A 24,616-nucleotide genomic window follows, 5' to 3' on the forward strand; every position below is an offset into this window, starting at 1 on the left:
TTAGGTTGGAGTCATTAAAACTTGTTTTTAACCACTCCTCAAATTTCTTGCTAACAAACTATAGTTTTGGCAAGTCAGTTAGGACTTTGTGCATGACAAGTCATTTTTTTACAGAGATTATTTCACTTATAATTCACTATCACAATTCCAGTGGGTCAGAGGTTTACATACACTAGGTTGACTGTGCCTTAAAACAGCTTGGAAAATTCCAGATGATGTCATTGCTTTAGAAGCTTCTAAAGCAAATTGACATCATTTGAGTCAATTGGAGGTGTACCTGTGGCTGTATTTCAATGCATACCTTCAAATTCAGTGCCTCTTTGCTTGATATCATGGGAAAATCAAAAGAAATCAGCCAAGACCTCATCATTGGGTCTGGTTCATCCTTGGGAGCCATTTCCAAACACCTGAAGGTATCACGTGTACTATTGTTTGTACAGATGAACAAGTAAAAACACCATGGGACCACGCAGCTGTCATACCACGCAGGAAGGAGACGCATTCTGTCTCCTGGAGATTAACGTACTTTGGTGCGAAAAGTATAAAACAATCCCAGAACAACAGCAAATGACCTTGTGAAGATGCTGGAGGAAACCGGTCCAAAATATCTACAGTTGAAGTCAAAAATGTACATACACCTTGGCCAAATGCATTTAAACTCAGTTTTTCACTGACATTTGATCCTAGTAAACATTCCCTGTCTTAGGTCAGTTAGGATCACCACTTTATTTTAAGAATGAAATTTATTTCAGCTGAGTGAGGATTTATTTCAGCTTTTATTTATTTCATCACATTCCCAGTGGGGCAGAAGTTTACATACATTCAATTAGTATTTGGTAGCATTGCCTATAATTTGTTTAACTTGGGTTAAACATTTCTGGTAGCCTTCCACAAGCTTCTCACAATAAGTTGGGTGAATTGTGGCCCATTCCTCTTGACAGAGCTCGCATAACTGAGTCAGGTTTGTAGGCCTCCTTGCTCGCACGCTTTTTCAGTTCTGCCCACATTTTATATGGGATTGAGGTCAGGGCTTTGTGATGGCCACTCCAATATCTTGACTTTGTTGTCCTTAAGCCATTTGCCACAACTTTGGAAGTATGCTTGGGATCATTGTCCATTTGGGAGACCCATTTGCGACCAAGCTTTAACTTCCTGACTGATGTCTTGAGATGTTGCTTCAATATATGCACATAATTTTCCTGCCTCATAATATCATCTATTTTGTGAAGTGCACCAGTCCCTCTAGCAGCAAGGCACCCCCACAACATGATGCTGCCACCCCTGTGCTTCACGGTTGGGATGGTGTTCTTTGGCTTGCAAGCCTCCCCCTTTTTCCTGCAAACATAATGATGTTCATTATGGCCAAACAGTTACATTTTTGTTTCATCAGACCAGAGGACATTTCTCCAGAAAGTACGTTCTTTGTCCCCATATGCAAGCTTTTTTATGGTGATTTTGGAGCAGTGGCTTCTTCCTTGCTGAGCAGCCTTTCAGGTTATGTCGATATAGGACTTGTTTTACCATCACAAAATAGATGGCAGCATGAGGAGGGAAAGGTATGTGGATATATTGAAGCAACATCCCAAGACATCAGTCAGGAAGATAAAAGCTTGGTCGCAAATGGGTCTTCCAAATGGACTTTGACCTCAAGCATACTTCCATACTCCGACATCAACTGTAGCAACAATAAGCCGGTCATCTAAACAAACAAACAGTAACAGGAGGGAATAAAAATGTGTCATTGGTTATCCCCTTTGAATTCAGAATGGTTTTTTTTGTCAATAGTGTCATAAAATAAAAGATGGATTGCATAAAACACTGCACTGCCACTAGATGTGATAGGCTTTAAACCACACTTGTCTAGCAAGGAAACCTATGTCCCAAATTAAACCATATTCCCTACATGTTTATTAAAGAGTGTTTAATGATTACCTTGGTGCTGCCTTAAAATTAAATCTAAAAAGGGATTAAATTAGATTTTTTCCCCCTACAGATCTACATAACCTACTCAACTTTTTCAAAGTAAAAGAAAGTTATTGAAGAAAAACATTTTGAGGGGGTAATCATACTTGGATAAGTCTTCACACCCCAGAGTTAATACTTGGTGGAAGCACCTTTGGCAGCCATTACAGCTGGGAATCATTTTCATTTTCAACTCTTAGGGCAACGTCCACTGAGTGTACAAAACATTAGGAACACCTGCTCCATGACAGACAGACTGACCAGGTAAATCCAGGTGAAAGCTATGATCCTTAATTGATGTCACCTGTTAAATCCACTTAAATCAGTGTAGGTGAACTGGAGGAGACAGGTTTAAAGAAGGATTTTTAAGCTTTGAGTCAATTGATACATGGATTGTGTAAGTGTGCCATTCAGAGTGTGAATGGGCAAGACAAAATATTTAAGTGCCTTTGAACAGGGTATGGAAGTAGGTGTCAGGCACACCATGTTTTTTTCATGCTCAACAGTTTCCTATGTGTATCAGGAATAGTCCACCACCCAAAGGACATCCAGCCAACTTGACAACTGTGGTAAGCATTGGACTCTACATGGGCCAGCATTCATGCGGAACATATTCTACACCTTGTAGAGTCCATGCACTGACAAATTGAGGCTGTTCTGAGGGTAAAAGGGGGTGCAACTAAATATTAGGAAGGTATTATCCATTGTTTGTCAAAATTGTTCAAGCTCATTTTACATTTGGTTGGGAATCATTGATGGACAGCAATACGCAAACCATGTCTCTGATTTTCAAGCAAATTTGACTGAGGACTGAGAATAGACCACTTAGGAACACTCATCACCTCTTGGAGAGCTATTCTGGTGTGTCCTTGGCATTAACATTTGTGTAATTGTCTTGCTGAAAAATACTATATACTATCCCAGGGTTAGTTTTTCTGAAGACTGAGGCAGGCTTTGCTCCTTTAATATTTATTTTTATCCTAACAATCTCCCCCATCCCTGCCGTTGACAAGCATAACCATAACATGATGCTGCCACCACTACTTGAAAATAAAAATATGTTGATGTGTGCCGTGTTTGTGTATGGCTGTAACAGGAACAAACAACCTTTTACAAGGTAAATCGTCTTTATTGCAATCGGACTACACATTGGCTTTAGAAGAGCTAACGGGACCTGCCACACTGAGTGATAGGTTTTCAAAAGCAGGGTGTGGTCCTGTCCCAATCTTCTACTCAAATTTAAAAGAAGTGCCAATGACGTTGAAAGAATTGTCTGTCCTGTTTGTAATAGAGCAAATTCTAGAGTTAGAACAAAAATATATTGCCGGCTGTCTCGACCCCCAGAAGTACCAAATGAGTGTTTGTTGAAGAAAGCAGGGTCTGTCGAGACTAAGCCTATTCATGGACCCTGAGACAGATGATCAGCCGCCAGATATAGGAATTCAATCGCTACAAGCACCATTTTTTGGTGCATCATCGGCTGTGATAACAACGAAAGTGATCACCACATCATTAAAGTGCTCTACCTTGGAACAACATAGCTATCTACAGCTAACTTTTGTCACTGCAATAGGCCATATAGCTAGAGTTTGTTTGATTGTTTGTTATTAATCCCAGTATTAATCATTGCAAACTTCAGACTTATCATATACAGTAGGTAGACAAATGTTGCACAAGTCCTAGGCTCACATTGTAGAATGCATTTAAAAATATCTTTAGTTGATCATGGTGACAATTTGTAGGCTAGATCATTTATACATTTAGTGTTTTTTCTTGACAGTGAAGTAACTGATAAAGCCATTTTATGTTGCACATACAAAGTGTATGATTGCAAATGTATTGCATAATGCATGACGAGTCGCAGCAATTATTCTTTGATTTAAGGTCACTCTTACAACTATTTCTGGAACAAAGTCTTGGTTACAAAGAGGTCATTTGGAAAGAATTGGTATGTCTTCAAGGTAATTCACCCAGAAAAATACCAAAGTATTTGAAGGAAGTTCCAGGTTTGTCACAGGTTTTTATCAAGCAAGCACTGAATATTGTGGGTGAAGAGTGTATAGGATTGGCCAGTATTAAGGTGGACTCAATACCGCAACAGTTCCTCAGCACTGAGAGTGTTCATGGGATAAGGTTTTAGATGAGTAAAAAAAAAGTTTTTGCAATGTGTAAGCACTTTCTCCATGGCTGTGGCTACAGGAACAAGGAAGAGGCCTCCAGACTGCGCAAAGAACTGCACAATGGCCGTGGCAGGTGCCACCCTTTTAAGAGCACGTTCGAAATGTATGTGTGCACTAATGTTTCGTAATGCGCTTGTCATGCATCAAGATGGAATGCTTTGAACAACTATCCACACTCGCTGTCTGTCTGTTCAGGAAGAGTACAATGACAAAATTTAAACAGATTGGCGAGTCATGGGATGAGAAATGTCTCCAAGGGAAGAGAGATATGTAGGGTCCAGGTCCAGACTGCAGGGAGTGTAGCTTGTCCTGACAACACGATGATTGAATGGCACGTACAGTGACTTATTCATGTCCCTTGACTTATTTTACATTTTGTTGTGTTACAGATTGAATTCAAAATTCCAATCTACACACAATACCCAATAATTACAAAGTGAAAATGTGTTAATTAAATACAGAAATATCTCATTTACATAAGCATTCACTCCCCTGAGTCAATACATGTTATAATCTCTGGGTAACATGCTGACCACACCGATCGCATTACGTGTGCGAGTGTTGCAAAATAAAATTTACACATCAATCATGTCATCCAAACTCACGATCGTCTGCGTAGCCAGGTGCTAAAATAGAACTTGGTTCTAGTTTTTTATACGCATGATGGGCTGCAAGTTCTGCCTCTCCCATCTCATCATTGGGTTTTAGGAGCATATACCCACGTGGGTGATTGAAAGCTGAACTGGCTTCAGTCCAGTTGGTGGTGGTAATACACCTTAAAGTTGTGTCGTGTCTTTGGCTATGCCGGATTAAGTGATATGACATGCTATTCTATAAAATCCTTTCTCTGTAATTCATTTTACCTGATTGAGCGAATCATGTAAATGTAATTAACTAGAGAGTTGGGCACCACAAAATAATATTTATAGAGCAGTTATCTTCAGAAAAGACTCTTAAAGACCTGGTAATATTTTACATCAATAGCAGTCAATGTTAATCGTCACCTTATTTCAGTCTCATCTGAAAGTTGTAAATTCTTGGTTATCTTCACGAACCCTGGCTAACAAGTTGAATCAGCAATACAAAATTGGGTTTAATTATTTATTTACTAAATACCCAACTAATCACACAGAATCACACAGAATTACATATACACATATTCACAACCAAAGCTCACGCTGAGGTTGGCATAGTTCTGTAGTTATTTCTGAACCCTTCTGACATCGGATCGTCATCCTAATGTACCCGGAACAGGAGGTTACATTTTCGTCAAGGGCTTATATAGTGGAGGGAGAAGGGTGTGTTTCATAGTTTACAACCTATGTCTCTTCACGTGGGTGGGCCACAGAGTCGGGCCTAATTCACTCATGAAACCCAATTCTCACATTTTAGAAGCTAAAATCACATAAATTACACAACAATTCCATGTGAATCTGATAACTATAATGTGTAGACTTTCCACTGTAGAGTGTATGTCATCCTATCATTGAGAATGTCTCAGATGACAACCAAACTGACATCATATTCATTAAGTACCAACGCATATGTTCAACTGGTTGGATTACCAAAATATAGTTCATTTCCTCCACCTTCTGATGTTCCCAGAATCTCTATGTTAACCAAGGGCTTTTCAATAGTCACATCAGTAGGTTAGAGAGAGGAAAAAGGGGGAGAGGTATTTATGACTGTCATAAACCATACATTTTCTCATCCTCCATCTCACTTTGACCAGCGTATGTGGCGGCGATCCCTTGAGAGATAAGAACACTAACCTGATCCTCGGTTATTGACATCTGAGAAACTACTATTACCAATGAATTCTCCAATTTCATTTTCAATAAATCACAGACTGCCAGCCACAGTTGATACACTAAACATTTACCAAAACGTCTCTTTTCTTTGGTAAATTAGTGTTAACGCAGAGGAGCTGTAATGCCTTCATCGACTATTTAAGGGATAATGCCCTCGAAGCCGGTGTTTGGATGATATATTCGTCTCGGCTCACCCCATTCCATACAAATGTGCACAACTGCAATATTCATGCGAGGCTGCAAAGAAAAATAATGGGACTGTAGCAACTGTGTTGACTTCAAAATCTGGGATGTGAACTATGTTTCTATTCAAGCGTTGATCGACATGGTAATGGCTCTATAGTATTGGAGAAAAGTTCAAAAAACGGACCCTCCATTACATCGTGACATGCCGTAACGTACAGCAGGCATAAAGCAACTATCTCTTTCTTACAATCTCTCTCCACCAGGTGTAGCACTTCTCATCGTTTAAAAACAAGAAATGGACAGTGACGGGGGTAAGGGGGATACCTCCTCATTTTTTTCGTCATCATTGCATGCGATCATCATTCTCAAAGCCGCTGTTTACTTCTAAGATCACTTTAGCACTGCCCTAAAAACCCAATTTCAAATTTGACACAAACCTTCAAATAGGTATGTAATGACACATTTTATAAACTCTTTGTAGTGTTTTATTTACATTTGAGAGCCGATAAGGTGATAAGTTGGACAGATGGAGTGAAAAAAGGCAATTTTCCCACACAACTCCTCTCCTTCTCACTATCACGTATTAGTTTCGCTTCCCCACCCGCCATTTTTAAAAGACCCTATGGAGCTCATTGCCTTCTTGAATCATGCAGAAACGGGCATCGTGGAGGTCTCGGCATGGAATTTGTTGGAAAGGGAAGATTGTGCTTTACAATGGTATTGACACTATAGTTGATCTGGAAGTATTACGTTTTTTGGGCGCTAAAATAAGGTCAATTGTACGGACCAAGGCGATGTACAAAAGTGCGTGAGTTTACGTTGTCCTGCAAATACCGGCTTCCGAGGGCATTATCTGTTTTATACAATGGGTTTCCAACATATTCAAATAATGATTGACATATTTTCATTAAAAGTTTTATTTTTATTAATTCATTCATACTATTTCATACTTTGACATGACTGTAAGTTAGTCGTAGTTGGCTAGCAAGCAAACAAAATATGGTCCCGACACAAATCTAGGGTTGCTACCCAAACTGGCTGGTCATTCCTGCTATCGGTTCGGTTGCTAGAGACGCGACCCTGTCGCTCAGTATCTATGAACGCGACCCAGTCGTTCGTTCTAAATGTTCCATACTGGCTGGCAACGTTCTTATTGCTTGCTAGCTAGCCAACTATGGCTAACTTACAGTCACGTAAAACAGTACAGCCAGAATGTTTAAGCTGTTTTCAAGTGACATTTGTGTCACGACAGATTTTTACCTTGTCAGCTCAGGGATTCGATCCAGCATTCTTTCCGTTATTGGCCCAATGCTCTAACCACTTGGCTACCTGCCGCCCCACATCGACCACAATCTTTTCAAACTGAAACTTACCTTTATTCAATTGTCATTTCTTTGTATATATCCATAAACATGATGCCAGCAGATTCATGATTTCGACCAGCTGAGAAACGCAGCCCGCCTGTCTGTCTCGTCCCGACACGTTCATTACTATGGGACAGAAGGAGATGTTGCAAATGTCGAGAGACATACAGCAAGGTTTATACAACTCTTCACTGTTAAACTAAATGTTAGTCTAAAATAAATGTGAGAATGTCTAAATGCTTTTTATAGTGAATATAAAGTGCCTGGCTGGGCTGATGAGACAGTGGATTGCACAGTCCGATAGAACAGAGTAAATATGCATTTTAACGTCAGAGTTAATTTGTGGAATAGATACCTGGAATGTGCTTTTAACCAATCAGCATTCAGGATTAGACCCACCTGTTGTATAATTTGTGTATAGAGCATAATTCAATTTCCCCCCCATTTTATCTTCAATGTTCAGCAATGTTGCAAACTAGCTAGCATATGGAACAACTTTCTACAAAATGTTTCCTACCCGGTTGGTGACAGTGACGAACATGTACCACCAGACAGAAGACTTAATGGCTCTTCATGGTTAATCTGATGTCTGCATTGGCTGTGCAGCATTTACAGTGATATGGCCTCTGCGTTGTGCCAGTAACCGAAAGGTAGCTGGATCAAATCCCCGAGGTGACAATGTAAAAATCTGTCATTCTGCCCACGAACAAGGCAGTTAACCCACTGTTCCCTGGGCTCTGAAGACGTGGATGTTAAGGCAACCACCCGCATCTCTGTGATTCAGAGGGGCTGGGTTACACATTTCAGTTGAAGGCATTCAGTTGTATAATTGACTTGGTGTCCCCCTTTCCTTTCACCCAGAGGCGGCGCTCCTAGTGGCCGGGGACTTTAATGCAGAGAAACTTAAATCCGTTTTACCTCATTTCTACCAGCATGTGCAACCAGAGGGAAAATAACTCTGGACCACCTATACTCCACACACAGAGATGCGTACGTAAGATCTTCCTCACCCTCCATTTGGCAAATCTGACCATAATTCTATCCTCCGGATTCCTGCTTACAAGCAAAAACTAAAGCAGGAAGCACCAGTGACTTGGCCAATAAGGAAGTGTTAAGATGACGCAGATGCTAAGCTACAGGATTGTTTTGCTAGCACAGACTGGAATATGTTCCCGGATTCTTCTGATGGCATTGAGGATTACACCACATCAGTCACTGGGTTCATCAATCAGTGCATCGATGACGTCGTCCCGACTGACCGTACACTCGTACCCCAACCAGAAGCCATGGATTACAGGAAACATCCGCACTGACCTAAAGGGCTGCCGCTTTCAAGGATTGGGACTCTAACCCGGACGCTTATAAGAAGTCCCGCTATGCCCTCAGACGAACCATCAAACAGGCAAAGCATCAATTCAGGACTAAGATTGAATCGTACTACACTGGCTCCGACGCAACATTCACAAGGCCGCGGGGCCAAACGGATTACCAGGACGTGTACTCGGAGCATGTGCTGACCAACTGGCAAGTGTCTTCACTGGCATTTTCAACATGTCCCTGACTGAGTCTGTATTACCAATATGTTTCAAGCAAACCACCATAGTCCCTGTGCCCAAAAACACGACCCACAGCACTCACATCTGTAGCCATGAAGTGCTTTGAAAGGCTGGCCATGGCTCACATCAACACCATCATACCAGAAACCCTAGACCCACTCATATTGAATTGTTACATTTATATGCACTTTGTTTATATACATTTTTCTTTATTACCTTAAATGCACATGTGTAATAGCATCCTTCTTTTTTACATTTATTTCCATTTGTGGGATGCTGCAATTTTGCAAATTGTTATGTATTTTTCTTTGATATGGTGCAATATTCTATTATGCTGTTCAGATTGTATTAATTTAGAATGGTTAGATTTATACGCACTTTGTTTATATACATTAAAAAGTTATACTTTAAATGCAAATGTTTAATAGCATTCTTTTTCATAACAAACCAATGCATTTTTAAATACATTGTGGTTAAGGTAGAGTATGTTTTCATTTAATAATTTAATTAGAATTGTTTAACACCAATCATAGTCAAACTATCCCAAACTGTTTGACTTGAAAAAATACAAAACATGTTTTTTTTTAAAGAGCCGTTTGAGAGCCAAGAGAGACGGCTCATTTTGGTGAGCTGAGCCGAACAAGCCGGCTCACTGAAAAGAGCCGGAATACCCATCACAATCATGCGCCTCTGTCGTCACCGACTACGTACATTTCCCAGCATTCCGTTTCTGACTTCCTTTTCCTCCATTTTTCTTACAGTGCAGGTGAGAAATATAAAAAGTACATTTTCTAAAATCGAAATTTCAACGTTATTAAGTCTACTTTGGGCATAAATGTACGTCATTTTAACGATAAATATACTTACGCTTGTCATGTAGTCTGGTTTTTGAGTCCGAGAGGGTGTGATGACAAAGATATAACTTGGATAGTTTTACGAAACTAATGGGCAAGCGCCGGACTGCAGGGATGAGGCTAACGAAATTCATCTCTAGTTAGCCTAAGTATTTCAATGTTAATTAGGATACAACAGTATTCCCTTATTTTGTGTGTTGGTGATTTAACGGACAAACACTACCACTGTGGCTAGTTAGCGACAGCCATCTAGACCCAATGAGATCTCGTCAATGTCCTAGTCTTTAACGTTTTTGTAGCTAGCTAACGTAAGCTATGTAGTGTTCTAAGTTATCACGTTCACGTCGAGACCATACTACATACCATTTTTTCTCATTAGGTTTTTCCGTGCCTGGGAATAGACTCAAGATGCCAGGAAGGTGAGTAGCCAATGTTAGCCTACCACTAATGATACTGAGTTGTTTAGGGCTGACCCCATTTGGTTGATAAGCTGTTGGTCGACCGAGATTTCTTTAGTCGAGCATATTTTTCTATGGTGAGCAAGACCCCTGTCTGATTCTCGCCTGTCTCAGTGGACTAATGCATTGTGGGTGGCACAGGCCATCAACAAGATATGTGGTATTGAAATGGTATAGATTATGTAAGAAAGAATGGTGTAACACTAAATATTATTTTCTAACAAATGCGCTTACCCAAACCGGACGCTTGTGCCAAATTTGATTTTGTCCCCCCACACCAAACGCGATCACAACATGCAGGTTGAAATATCAAAACAATCTCTGAACCAATTATATTAATTTGGGGACAGGTCGAAAACCATTCAATTTACGTAAGCTAATTTGTCTTGGGATATAAACGTTATTTTAAAATGAAATGCACAAAATCCTATACACTGACTATTAATCCACACATTAAACAGTTAACCCGAATTGTTTCTAGTCAGATCTCCTTCCAGGCTTTTTCTTTTGGACATTATATGGCGATTGGCAACTAACTTCCATACAGTGTATTACCACCACTGACCTCCGTTCATCTTTCAGTCACCCACGTGGGTATAACCAATGAGATGGCATGTGCGCAAATGCTTCTAAAAGCCAATGAGGAGATGAGAGGCAGGACTTGCAAGTGCGTTCTTCGCCACAAATAGAAGCAACCTCTATTTTTGCGCCTGGTAGGGCAGACGCTCGCGAGCAGTGGGTGCAATGATGGAAAAAAATATGTTTATGTTAATTTATTTTGCAACACTTGCACACGTGCCGCAACCAGTGTGATCAACATGTAATTGTCTAAGACAATTGAGGACAGTGGAAACTCCAATTTATTTATGTCTATAATCAATAGCCTAATGCTTATTTATTTAACTAGGCAAGTCAGTTAACCTCTCTGGGATATGTGGAGCCTGGCCAAAAGCCAGGGAAAATGCAGAGCGCCAAATTCAAATAAATGACTATAAAAATCTAACTTTCATTAAATCACACATGCAAGATAGCAAATTAAAGCTACACCTGTTGTGAATCCAGCCAACGTGTCAGATTTCAAAAAGGCTGGTCCAAATGTCAGTTGTGAATCTAATAGCAGTGATGCCCAAACCAAGTAGCTCATGGATGTGCGTTTCAACAGTACTGTGTAACGCCGGTAGGGCAACATCTGAAAAATAGCGCCTACTTGCTAGTGTGTACCAGTGCTCGACCATTCGGCGAAAGCCAACCTCATCCTAGGCAGAGAACGGTTGATTGTCAAAGGCAATGATTTCCATTATCTTGGCGTTAATGGATTTCGCCTTTGCGTTGTCTCGCTGAAATGTTCTTACTTTTTCAAATGACTGCTGCACTTGTTGACTGCTCGATCCACACAGCAGACATTTTTGGCTAGGTTAGGAATGCGGTGATGCGCGTGTCACGCTATATTTGTCGTGGCGTTATTAGGTCATGGGCCTACGTTATATAGGTATGCACGTCAGCTTTTACATTGGTTTTGCCCATCAGCGTTAAACTGGACATCAGACCGATGTTGGCATTTTTAGCTAATATCGTCCGATTCTGATATGCTTACCGATATATCGTGCATCCCTTAAAACCTCTTACGTCGACCCGAGACGCAATCGTCTCATCTAGCCATCAGCAAATGCGCTACGCCAAATGCTAATAGCACTCGTTAAAACTCAAACATTCATTAAAACACACATGCAGGGTAGTGAATTAAAGCTACACTCGTTGTGAATCTAGCCAACAAGTCAGATTTATTAAAATGCTTTTCGGCGAAAGCATGAGAAGCTATTATCTGATAGCATGCAACACCCCGAAATACCTGAATGCGACGTAAACAAAAGATTTCGCGTAGCCGGCGCTACACAAATAGCATAAATAAAATATAAAACTTTCATTACCTTTGACGAGCTTCTTTGTTGGCACTCCTATATGTCCCATAAACATCACTATTGGGTCTTTTTTTCGATTAAATCGGTCCATATATACCCAAAATAGCCATCTATGGAAACTGTGATTCAGAAAAAAACAGTTTGAAAATGCTACGTCATTTTTTTTAATTTAAAAAGTCGACGGTAAATTTAAACAAAACACTTCGAAATACTTTTGTAATCCAACTTTAGGTATCGGTAAACGTTAATAATCTATCAAATTGCTCACGGGGCGATGTGTATTCAATAGCTCAACGATTTCAAATCATCTTCCAAAATCTCTCTTCCAAAACTTCCTGTCAGAGACCGGATGGAAAGTGATCTCTCTAGTAGGTTTGACCAAGAAACAAAGGCACCGCAAATGACGAGACTGGCGACATCGTGTGGAAGCTGTAGGAATTGCAATCTCAGCCCCATTTAATTTCGTGCCCCTTAAACAATACATGCAAGTGGCGCATGGATATATTTTTCAGTGATCAGTTTTTCTTGCGCTTTTCGATGAAACAGACGCTCTGTTATAGTCACAGCTGTGATTTCACTAATCATATGCATATACTATATTCCTGGCGTGAGTAGCAGGATGCCGAAATGTTGCGCGATTTTTAACAGAATGTTCAAAAAAGTAGGGGGTAGGAACAAGAGGTTAAACAAATCTAAATATATTTGAGATTCTTTAAAGTAGCCACCCTTTGCCTTTGACAGCTTTCCACACTCTTGGCATTCTCTCTACCAGCTTCACCTGGAATGCAATTCCAACAGTCTTGAAGGAGTTCCCACATGCTGAGCACTTGTTGGTTGCTTTTCCTAACCTCTGCAGTCCAACTCATCCCAAAACAGCTCAGTTGGGCTGAGGTCGGGTGATTGTGGCGGCTAGATCATCTGATGCAGCACTCATCACCCCTTGGTCAAATAGTCCTTAAACAGCCTGGAGGTGTGTCTTGGGTCATTGTCCTGTTGAAAAACAAATGATAGTGCCACTCAGCGTAAGCCAGATGGGATGGCGTATCGCTACAGAATGATGTGGTAGCCATGCTGGTTAATTTTACCTCGAATTCTAAATAATTCCATGACAGTTTCACCAGCAAAGCACCCCTATACTGTCATACCTCCTCCATGCTTCACGGTGGGAACCACTCATGTGGAGAGAATCCGTTCACCTACTGTCTCAAAAGACACGCCGGTTGGAACCAAAAATCGCCAGTCTAATCAATCACATGTATTTATAAAGTACTCTTTACATCAGCAGATGTCACAAAGTGCTATACAGAAACCCTGCCTAAAACCCCTAACAGCAAGCAATGCAGATGTAGAAAAACAGTGGCTAGGGAAGTTCTTCCATAAGAGTACATGGCCACATTAGGCCAGATTGTTCTTCGTCATGTTCATAGCGGGCCAGCAGCATCATATAATAGTGGTAGACAGTCATTGTAAATAAGAATTAGTTCTTAACGGACTTGCCTAGTTAAATAAGAGAGGGTCTACCTCAGGAGTAAATGTCCATTGCTCGTGTTTCTTGGCCCAAGCAAGTCTCTTCTTCTAATTGGTGTCCTTTAGTAGTGGTTTCTTTGCAGCAATTCGACCATGAAGGCCTGATTCACAGTCTCCTCTGAACAGTTGATGTTGAGATGTGTCTGTTACTTGAACTCTGTAAAGCATTTGTTTGGGCTGCAATACTGGCTGGTAACTAATGAACTTATCCTCTGCAGCAGAGGTAACGCTGGGTCTTCCTTTCCTGTGGCGGTCCTCATGAGAGCCAGTTTCATCTTAGCGCTTGATGGTTTTTGCGACTGCACTTGAAGAAACGTTCAGAGTTCTTGACATTTTCCGGATTGACTGACCTTCATGTCTTAAAGTAATGATGGACTGTCGTTTGTCTTTGCTTATTTGAGCTATGCTTACCATAATATGGACTTGGTCTTTCACCAGATAGGGTCATTTTCTGTATACCACCCCTACCATGTCACAACACAACTGATTGGATCAAATGCATTAAGAAGGAAAGAAATTCCACAAATTAACTTTTAACTCGGCAGACCTGTTAATTGAAATGCATTCCAGGTGATTACCTCATGAAGCTGGTTGAGAGAATGCCAAGAGTGTGCAAAGCTGTCATCATGCCAAAGAGAGGTTATTTTGAAGAATCTCAAATATATTTTGATTTAACACTTTTTTTGGTTACTACATGATTCTTTCTATATGTGTTATTATAGTGTTGATGTGTTCACTATTATTCTACAATGTAAAAAATTGTCGAAATAAGAACCTTTGCATGAGTAGGTGTCCAAACTATCTACAGAAATAAGATGGATCTTGCTTCTGTTGCCTGTTTGAGTGTTTAGTAGCCTACAGGTTCCGTGGCAAAAAGCCTAGGATAAAGTAATTTCACAGATTTGGCTGTTTAGTCTTTGCCATCTTTGCAAAATTTATTGTTTCTTGTTGCCCACATTACAACAGACTGGTATCCTAGTGGTTAGAGAATTGCGTCAGTAACCGAAAGGTTGCTGGACAAAATCCCTGAGCTCACAAGGTAAATCTCTGTCGTTCTGCCCACCCACTGTTCCCCTGTAGGCCGTCATTGTAAATAAGAATTTGTTCTTAACCGACTTGACTAGTTTAGCCTTCTTTTTTTTTCACAACTAAGTCAAACGTTTTTTAAAAACCTTTATTTAACTAGGAAAGTCAGTTAAGAACAAATTCTTATTTTCAATGATGGCCTAGGAACAGCAGGTTAACTGCCTGTTCAGGGGCAGAATGACAGATTTGTACTTTGTCAGCTCGGGGGTTTGAACTTGCAACCTTCCGGTTACTAGTCCAACGCTCTAACCACTAGGCTACCCTGCCGCCCCAAATGCCTAACACAGATCTGACTTCTCCTTTTATCCCCTAAACATTGTGTCGAGACACAGGATTGTGTCGAGGCACAGATCTGGGGAAGAGTACCAAAAAAATATTTGCAGCATATAAGGTCCCCAAGAACACAATGGCCTCCATTATTCTTAATTGGAAGAAGTTTAGAACCACCAAGGCTCTTCCTAGGGCTGGCTGCCCAGCTAAACTGAGCAATCAGGGGAGAAGGGCCTTGGTCACAGAGGTGACCAAGAACCCGATGGGCACTCTGACTGAGCTCCAGAGTTCGTGTGTGGAGATGGGAGAACCTTCCAGAAGGACAACCATTGTTGCAGCTCTCCACCAATTAGGCCTTTATGTTAGAGTGGCCAGAAGGAAGCCACTCATCAGTAAAAGGCACATGACTGCCCGCTTGACGTTTGCCAAACGGCACCTAAATGACTCAGATCATGAGAAACAAGATTCTCTGGTCTGATGAAACCAATATTGAACTCCTTGGCCTGAATGCCAAAAGTTACTTCTGGCGGCACCATCCTTGCGGTGAAGCATGGTGGTGGCAGCAGCTGTGGGGGATGTTTTTCAGGGACTGGGAGACTAGTTGGGATCGAGAGAAAGATGAACAGAGCAAAGTACAGAGATCCTTGATGAAAACCTGCTCAGCCCCAGTCCTAAGGTTCATCTTCCAACAGGACAATGCCCTTAAGAACACAGCCAAGACAACGCTGGAGTGGCTTCAGGACAAGTCTCTGAATGTCCTTCAGTGGCAAAGCTAGAGCCCGGACAGAACATGAACCTGATCGAACATCTCTGGAGAGACTTGAAAATAGCTGTGCAACGACACTCCCCATCCAACCTGACAGAGCTTGAGAGGATCTGCAGAGAAGAACAGGAGAAACTCCCCAAATACAGTTGTGCCAAGCTTGTAGCGTCATACCCAAGAAGACTCAAGGCTGTAATCGCTGCCCAAGGTGCTTTACCAAAGTACTGAGTAAAAGGGTCGGAATACTTATGTAAATGTTATATTTCACATTTCTAAAAACCTGTTTTTGCTTTGTCATTATGGGGAATTGTGTGTAGATTGAGAGATGGGAAAAATGTATTTAATCTCTTTTAGAATAAGGCTGTAATGTAACAAAGTGGAAAAGGGCAAGGGATCTGAATACTTTCCAAATGCACTGTAGGTCAAGCCCTATTGGTCACGTAAAGAGAGCAAGGATTGAGGCAATAAATATTTTTTGCAAACCAATTTAAGGATTTCGATAACCAAAGAAACAAACTAAATGGCTTAAATTGTTTTAGCTAAAGCATAGCCAGCGCAATATACACTTGCTGTGGTGCCTTTTAGCTGCAGTAGGGAGGAGAACGAGACAACCTGCGCCAGTCACACAGGCACTCCCCTTTTCTTTTTTAAGTGTGACCATTGGGCTTTTAAGTAATTTGTGTCCATTATCATTAATCAGTGTGCTTACACTAAGCTTGTCTGATGCTTTGTTTTTATTTTATTGAAACAATGTCTGTGTATATATGTTGAAACATTTAGACCAATCGATTGGTCAATAGCACAGGACAACGACTGTCGACCAAGATTTTTTTGTTGCCAAGGTAAATGTTTCAAGCTAGTTTAAATGTAGTTTGTTTAATTGTGAGTTGTTTGATTCTGCTGAGTGTTTAGGGTATATGGTTGACTGACTGCTGACTGGATTACTATGGCTCCAGGATGTGGGACTGATGATACACCGGTTGAGTGCTCTGGTTTATGTATTCTTTTAATATTTCAGACTGTGGAGCAAGGCCATCTTTGCCGGGTACAAGCGCGGCCTAAGGAACCAGCGGGAGCACACCGCCCTGCTGAAGGTGGAGGGAGTGTACACACGGGAGGAGGTTGACTTCTACCTAGGCAAGCGCTGTGCTTACGTCTACAAGGCTAAGAAGTAAGTTTTACATCTTCTGTTTCATTGCGAATTTCAACTAAGAACACAGTAGTTTTTTAACAAAAAGACGGGCTTTTGCGTTTCCACCTCCATGGCCTGCCTCCAGTGCGTCACATGGCCTCAGTGGACCTGCTTTGACTTGGGGCTGCTGGTACTTTCAGCTGGCATTTACATAACATTTAAATCGCTATGTACACAGTTTCCCAAAAATAACAGGACCCCAATAGAATTATAGAATGCTGCTGTAGATTACTGAGAATAAGATATAGGTCATTTTCTCAAATTACAATTACAAGTTAACTTAGTTTTAAAGGGCACAACCTGTTCTTTAATAACAATTTGAGTAAATGACACTAAATTGCTCACTTAAAATGTACCAAATATATTATACTTGTAATATTTAAATGTAAATAATAATTGTTATAATGTGACCAGAGGACAATATACAGAAACTATTTCAAAACCCACACAAAGTAGGCTATTTGATTGACTGCTATTCTTACTTCTGTAAAAATGCAAACAACTACAAATACATTTAGTATAGACTAGGCCTGACACAATGTTGAAATAGTAGCCTACTTTGACAACTCAGTGAATATAACAAGTATTAGAGACCGATTTTAAAGAGATAAGATACAAAACACAACTGTTCAGAGACTAAAGATTTGTAGGACAAATACATATTTCACACTGTCACTTTGCATTCAGCGTACATGTCATGGAACTTCTGGGAGCATGGCCCCACCCTGCAAAGTGGCACTTAAGACTAGCCAAAGGAGGTTTCAACATATCTCGCTCACTCTTTGACATGCGTCCACTCAGGATGCACATCACACACCCTCTAGCAAGCTTGTTTTTAGTTAATTTGTTCTTGTTTTAATTTAGTTCCATGACACAAGACTGATTCTGCTCACTGTCTCCTTCAATCTCATCAGGAACACAGTGACTCCTGGTGGCAAGCCCAACAAGACGCGGGTAATCTGGGGCAAAGTCATGCGTGCTCATGGCAACAGTGGAATGGTGCGGGCCAAGTTCAGCAGTAACCTCCCAGCAAAGGCCATGGGACACAGAGTCAGAGTGGTGAGTGGTACCTTCTTCTGCTCTCCGCTGATGATTAGCGCAAGGTTTCTTCCAGACCCAGCAGACAGTCCAGTTTTGTTCTAGCCCTGCACAGCCCTTTTTTTGCACTGTGCTGGGTTCGAGCAAAAACTAAGACAGCTCAAAGGAAGTGCTGCGAGTCAACAGTGTAGAATATTTTATCCAACCCTACCCGATTTTAAACTACACAGCTAATCTGTAGACTTTTGATTACTTAATTCGGGTGTGCTTTTTGTAGGGCTTGAACAACAATGTCTAATATCAGAGGTACTTTAGGAATGAATTTAGATATACTTGAACTTTTGTTAGTTCAAGGAACTACCATGTAATTCCAGATCCCCTCTTAAAAAATATTTTGTCAGGGGAAAGGCCTTCTGTTCATTGGTTTAAACTTTGGATGAAAAGTATGTGACTTTGTATGCAACATCCATTACAAATAACTTGTAGAACGGCAAAGTGCTTCATTTCCCAAATTTGGTTGGTTTGGCACATTTGTTTTTTAACCACCTTTGAGCAGGCAAATCACTTTACTACACTTTACCTGCCCATAGTTGTTTAAAGTCACATGATGCACTCTAGATGTCTTCAGTATCTCTCGATCATTGTGTAACTTGTTTTCTATCTTTTTGACTATGAAAGATAGAATCCCACTGTTTCCTGCAGCTTATTAACCTGCCCAGTCTCGCTGCAGTCCGGTTCTGGGCTGCAGACAGTGGCCATGTCCGAATACCCATACCAGCGCAGGGCTCGACATGTTGAAAGAATATAGATTGAAGGCTAAACGCCAGTCATGTTTGAAAAATGTAAGGAGGGTTAATTATCATTAATGTCGAAAAGCTTGATTCATTCGACATACTCGAGGCATGGTTCATTTAGATCAAATGCTCATGACCAGAGACTGAAGGACAGTGTTTTCCTGCTAATTGCATTTTGGAACATTCTCGCACAGCCAATGTGTGCATTGTTAGGCTTATAATATGAAGAAATGTAAACTTTATCAATACTTTAAGATAAACTGTCTAATCTGTTGCATCAGCCTCATTGCTTTTAAAATTTTACATAGTTCCATGAATTTTGTATCTGTCGTTCCAGTCTTTCGATTGTTTTTTTTTTTTTGTCCCAGGGACGACGGAACGCTGCTAATTTTGAGCTTGGAGGGAACTATTTTACGGAATTGTTTTAAGATGGTCATACTGTGGATCGTTTAGCTATTTGATTTTCAATTTTAGCACCCCTTTATGTAGCTCAAAATGATTTGATAAAATATTGAATTTGGCTTTTACTACTGTAGTCTATAGAAATGCATTGAATAAAACATTAATACATGGTAAAAGACAGTCAAAAAATAATCTTAGGAACAAGTTTGTTTCTGTCCTATATCTAGGAGATATAAGAAAGCTCAGGATTTTTTAAATGTAATTTCTTTACACTATTTAACAACCCTTTTTTGGTTAGGCGCAAAACTACCTCAATACTTCCATTTATTATTATTTTAACTGTAACCTTAAAATGAGTCCCGTGACACTTGTGGGGGTCATAGAGCAAAACTGAGGACACCATTGTGTTTGTGAGTCTCCCATTTTCCATATAGTAGTCATAATAGTTTTGTAGGCCAAACTGTTCATACAGTATACGTTTTTGTGAAAATGCTCATTTTTAGGACTCCTCAGTCTGACAAACACTGCTTTTGCTCGGCTGCCTTCCACTGCAGATGTGGAAGGCTGCCATTGGCGGATGCGAATTGAGACACAGCCCGTTCAAAGAAACATATCTCTAACTTAAACTGACAGATTTGTTAGTGTTTTTTTTGGTTGACGCACTGGTCCATCAATCGACTCGAGGGGTTTTAAAGGGGCAGTTGTTGTATTTTGAGACAGGCTTGAATATGCAAATCCAATAAGCAGAGTGTAGCCTTCATTTTTGTCTGATTTCCTATGTGGAATAGTAGGAAAGTGGTTCCCTGCATCATACAATGATGTAAAAAATTGTATTGCGGACCATTTTTGGGGGGTTAGGGTTAGTGGACAAGTTTTAAAAATAAAATTCTGTCCTCTGGACAAGTGGCAAAAGTTAATTGTCAAGCCCTGTAGGGTACTAAATTGTGTGAGTGTATATATTTTTTATTTATTGTACCTTTATTTAACTAGGCATATTTTGATCTTGCAAACATTTGGTTACTAGTCCAACGCTCTAACCACTAGGCTATCTGCCGCCCCATATGCGCTGCTTATCGGCTGTTGTCAAGGCATGGGAGTTGGTAAAGACTAGTTAATTCTACTACATCAAACGCCAAAACGAGTATGCAGTTGAAGTATATAGTACACTTGTATGGGTATTCGGACATGTCCAGTGACTGGTTGTGTATGAGGCCAGCTGGGAGGTGCTGATAAAAAATAAAGTTTTCAGATGTTGGGGTGGTGTTGTAGATCATACATTTTATGTTGAGAAAGGGTAGGATTTCCCTGAAAGGCACGTCGGTTTCCTTGAAATGTTTCATTGGCAGCGTTACACCGTGGGGCACTACTTATTATTGTTGTGGGGAGAAACAACGTACTACTGAAGCTACAAACGCTGTGGGAAACCCACTGCTGAAAAATAAAGGATCTGTTTTCCTTACAAAAGTTAAAGCAAAGAAATCACTAACCTTTTCATTAGGTTTATTTACATGCTACTTAATGGATTGTTTTTAGTGATAAGAATGGTGTAGGCCCCATTTTAAAACTTACCCTCTCCACCTTTCCTACATGACCACTACATATTGGGCAAGTACTTGGAAAAACATCTGGAAGAGCCAATTTCCCACTCACTGTATTGCTGTGGTTTGTATTGATTTGGTGCCTATGAACTCCACTCACTGCTCTCTCTGCTTTTGTCTTTCAGATGCTGTACCCATCTCGTGTGTAATGTGCTGTTTTTGTGTACATACAATAAACAAGTCAGGTCCACAATTGGTGTTCTGTGATCTCTTGGCAGTTGGGAGGGTGGGAATCCATCACTGGCCTCTACGGTAGCATGGCATGGGGGAGGGGTGAACACATTTTCAAATGATGTTATTTTCAGGGCTTTACAATATTTATTGTTTAGTTAACCTTCATTCTTTCTTGACCAGTCAAGTGTTTTTACACATAAACAAGTTACTGTTGTGCTTCCTGAATAGTGCTGGATTTTGAGGATTAAACTCAAGAAAATTAAGATTGGACAAAGGTATAGGTCAATGTCTTTGTTGGTTTAATCAGGGGAAATAATTTTGCCTTGCTAATACATTTTTCATATGCACAGTTGGGTAACAGGGTCTCAATTCTAAACCTCAGGGATGGCTATTTCATAGTATTAGTTTAAAACCTCAAATGTTTTAATGCCGGACAGGGTATTCTTTGTGTACAGATCTAAATTATGTTCCTCAGTGTTTCAAAGCCGGCTATGGTGTCAAAAACATACAAACATATATTGACAAAACACGGACGTCCAGGATTTGTTATGGGGGTGCCAAGTCTCCATAACTCAAACCTCTACTTTGCAATTGGCACCTGCACTTAATTATTTCAATATGACTGCAATATTTTCACTGCTTCATTGCTAAGCTTGGCACATAATTTAAATTTACTGTATTGCAATCCAGATTCGCTGACCAGCGTTACGTTATTTCTTGGCAAAAAGCCCAGCTGCACATTCAAAAGGTATCATACATATGAAAATATTACAAGAGGAGCAAACCACTGTTTAACCCCAAATCAAACTAATATTGTATTTTTGATGACAATTTTACTGAGATACAGTTAAAATAAGCAAATCTGTAAATTGAAATGAATTTATTGGGCTCTTATCTATGGATTTCACATGACTGGGCAGGGGTGCAGCCATGGATGGGCCTGGGAGGGCATTGGCCCACCCACTTGAGAGACAGGCCCAGCAAATCAGAATGAGTTTTCCCCCACAAAAGGGTTTTATTACAGACCGAAACACTCCTCCAGTTTCATCAGCTGTCACGGGTGGCTGGTCTGAAAACCCTGCAGGTGGAGGTCCTGGGCTGGTGTGGTTACATGTGGTCTGCGGATGTGAGGCCGGTTGGAGGTACTGCCAAATGTTCTAAAACGACATCGGATAAATGGCGTGGGTCGTTTGTAGCATAGAAATGTGAGATTATTACCTTCCTAATGCAAAATAGACTAGCTAAATATTTAGTTAATAATGTATTGGGCTGAAACTAAGGTTTCAGTCAAATGGGATATATATTTAACAATTGCAGCCTACCTGTTTTCGATCGCATATAGGACTATGATTTCAAGGGGGAATACTGCGGCTCCCATAGAGCCAACCTGGTTTTAAGAGCGTTTCGTATTCTGTATGTAAATCCGAGACACTTCATTGGATATGGTTGCAATAAGACCGGTGGTTACATAAACCAGAAATGAAAGGAAGATGGTTTGTCAGGGCATCTGTATAAGGTCTGGGTGGATGGGCGTGCGTATAACGCGAACATCTTGCAACCCAAAGGTTGAGAGTTCGAATCTCGTCACAGACAACTTTAGCATTTTATGCCATTAGCAACTTTTCAACTACTTTCTATTTTGCAATGACTTAGCATGTTAGCTAACATGTACTCTTTAACCTAACTCCTAAACGTACTCCTAGCCTAGCTAACTTCAGCCACCTAGCTAGAATTTGTAACATAAACGCTTAGCATATTTTTTACGTATAATACGAAATGGGTGATGGACATCCACAAATCAATAAATACCATAACTGAACATATACTAAATGGAGTATCTCGGATTTACATACAGAACAATACGAAATGCTCTGAGGCCAGGTTGGGAGGACATCAGGTGAGTCAAAAGGAACACAATATAAATGGGCAACATTGCGAATATGACAAATACAACTTTTTAAATAGATTCTAATGACTAACATTGGCATACACTACTCGGTGTTTGTGAATTTACGCTCTTTTGCACTCAAAACGTTGATGCTGTTGACGGCGTCTTTCCGTGTACCTTAAATTGTAAAAATAACGGCAAACTGCCTAAGTATGCAGCGCACAAGGACCCAATTTGTGCCAAGGAGATCAAGCGATGGAAGTTAATTCGCAATCCCGGAATAGAAAAATAAACATTTGTTGAATGAATATTCTACTTCAATGTGCCAATGCAGCATCCAGACCACAGGGGCAGGATGATAGCAGAGCATAAATTACACCTACAATTTCTGTGCTAGCCATCAAGCGCACTTGGGAACTGTAGTCTCCTGGATTGTAGCCACCTCTTACCGTAAATTATTAGGTATTTTTCTTGAACTACATTTCCGTTACAGTAACACAGCGACTGCATCAAAGAGCAGCTTTATAAATAAATTGTTATTCTGTGGCCACTGATCGGGTTCTGCTGGCTGACAACGAGACGCAGGTATTTGTCAACGAGATTCTCATTTTATTCACTTAAAAAATATATATTTTTAGACGTACAAGATTGTATAATCGGTAGACTTCATATTTTATAGTGACATTTTGCATGCTTACGTTTTATAAAACCTAAACGTTTTGCGCATAGTAGCATAGTCCTGAAAAGGTTGATTGTTAGTTCCGTCAATCGGGTTCTGCCAAAGCGGCCATACATAATTTGATGATTTTAAGATATTTGAGGATGCTTCTTTTGCAACGATGCTCATGTTGTACAGCTCATTCCGAAGCGGTGTCGTATGTCACGGGGTTCGTGAAGAAATTGTTGTTTTCCCTTTTAGTTTTTTATGTCGATTTTATAAATAGAGGACAAATCGAAGAATCGTGTGATGACACTATGAAGTTGGCTTACATAATGTCCTCAAATGTATCAATTCAAATGGCCACATCGACATTATTGAATCCTCCGATTATGTCACGTATCCCACCCACCCCAATACAAATAATAATCCGGAACTTCATGTACCCTTATGTTTTCTGTAATATATGGGCAGGGAATCTGACACATGCGTACCAAGAAAGCTTGGAAATAGACGAGCTTTTCAAAAATACTCCCCTAATCCATGTCGGAAATAGCTGGCCTAAAAACATTTGAGGATAACCCTTCTAGTTTGCAGTTGGCCCCTCTGCAACATCTGTATATATTTGGGACAGTATCAGTGGTAACTGGTACAGCCTCTGCATCACCAGTTATATTGCTGTGCTATCGAAAAAAACATGAGCATTTCTGAGTCATCCATCTCCACTCGCTCACCCCATACCAGGCAGCCTAGAAGGCTCATGGATAGGATGGGATCATCGTTCCTGTCCTTAATTGGAAAATACCCTATTTGATGGTGAGGTGCTGACCATTTCATCAAAAACCTGGCAAATGCAACCAAGCAATCCAACTTAACGTTGTTAATAACAATACTGATTGTCTAATTGTCCATGTTTTCCAAACATGACTCCCCTTG

At 40.4% G+C, this 24,616-nt stretch overlaps 2 protein-coding genes across 9 annotated transcripts in view; both read left to right on the forward strand.

Moving 5' to 3' along the window:
- The first annotated feature begins 9,737 nt into the window (after positions 1-9,737).
- Positions 9,738-21,153, forward strand: rpl35a (ribosomal protein L35a). Of its 2 annotated transcripts, none has more exons than XM_020502654.2 (5): positions 9,738-9,825; positions 10,293-10,332; positions 16,955-17,107; positions 18,043-18,187; positions 21,086-21,153. In XM_020502654.2, the coding sequence occupies exons 2-5, from the start codon at positions 10,322-10,324 to the stop codon at positions 21,107-21,109; spliced, it is 333 nt and encodes a 110-aa protein (XP_020358243.1). In that variant the 5' UTR covers positions 9,738-9,825; positions 10,293-10,321; the 3' UTR covers positions 21,110-21,153. The 2 variants fall into 2 exon arrangements, with proteins under 2 accessions (XP_020358243.1, XP_031646238.1); XM_031790378.1 differs by having other exon boundaries at positions 9,804-9,896.
- A 1,684-nt stretch (positions 21,154-22,837) lies between these two features.
- abcc5 (ATP-binding cassette, sub-family C (CFTR/MRP), member 5) overlaps positions 22,838-24,616 on the forward strand; it is a 64,022-nt gene continuing 62,243 nt past the window's right edge. The window contains exons 1-2 of one of the 7 annotated variants that reach the window (XM_031790366.1): positions 23,160-23,607; positions 24,425-24,496. The gene's annotated coding sequence lies outside the window, so the exon portion shown is untranslated. Of the gene's footprint in view, positions 23,032-23,141; positions 23,608-23,636; positions 24,497-24,616 lie in introns of those variants that run through there. The other 6 variants (XM_031790367.1, XR_004203066.1, XR_004203067.1 and 3 more) reach the window with 6 other exon arrangements.

This window comes from Oncorhynchus kisutch, linkage group LG15 (assembly GCF_002021735.2).
Source record: "Oncorhynchus kisutch isolate 150728-3 linkage group LG15, Okis_V2, whole genome shotgun sequence".
In the NCBI taxonomy this organism is placed as follows: domain Eukaryota; kingdom Metazoa; phylum Chordata; class Actinopteri; order Salmoniformes; family Salmonidae; genus Oncorhynchus; species Oncorhynchus kisutch.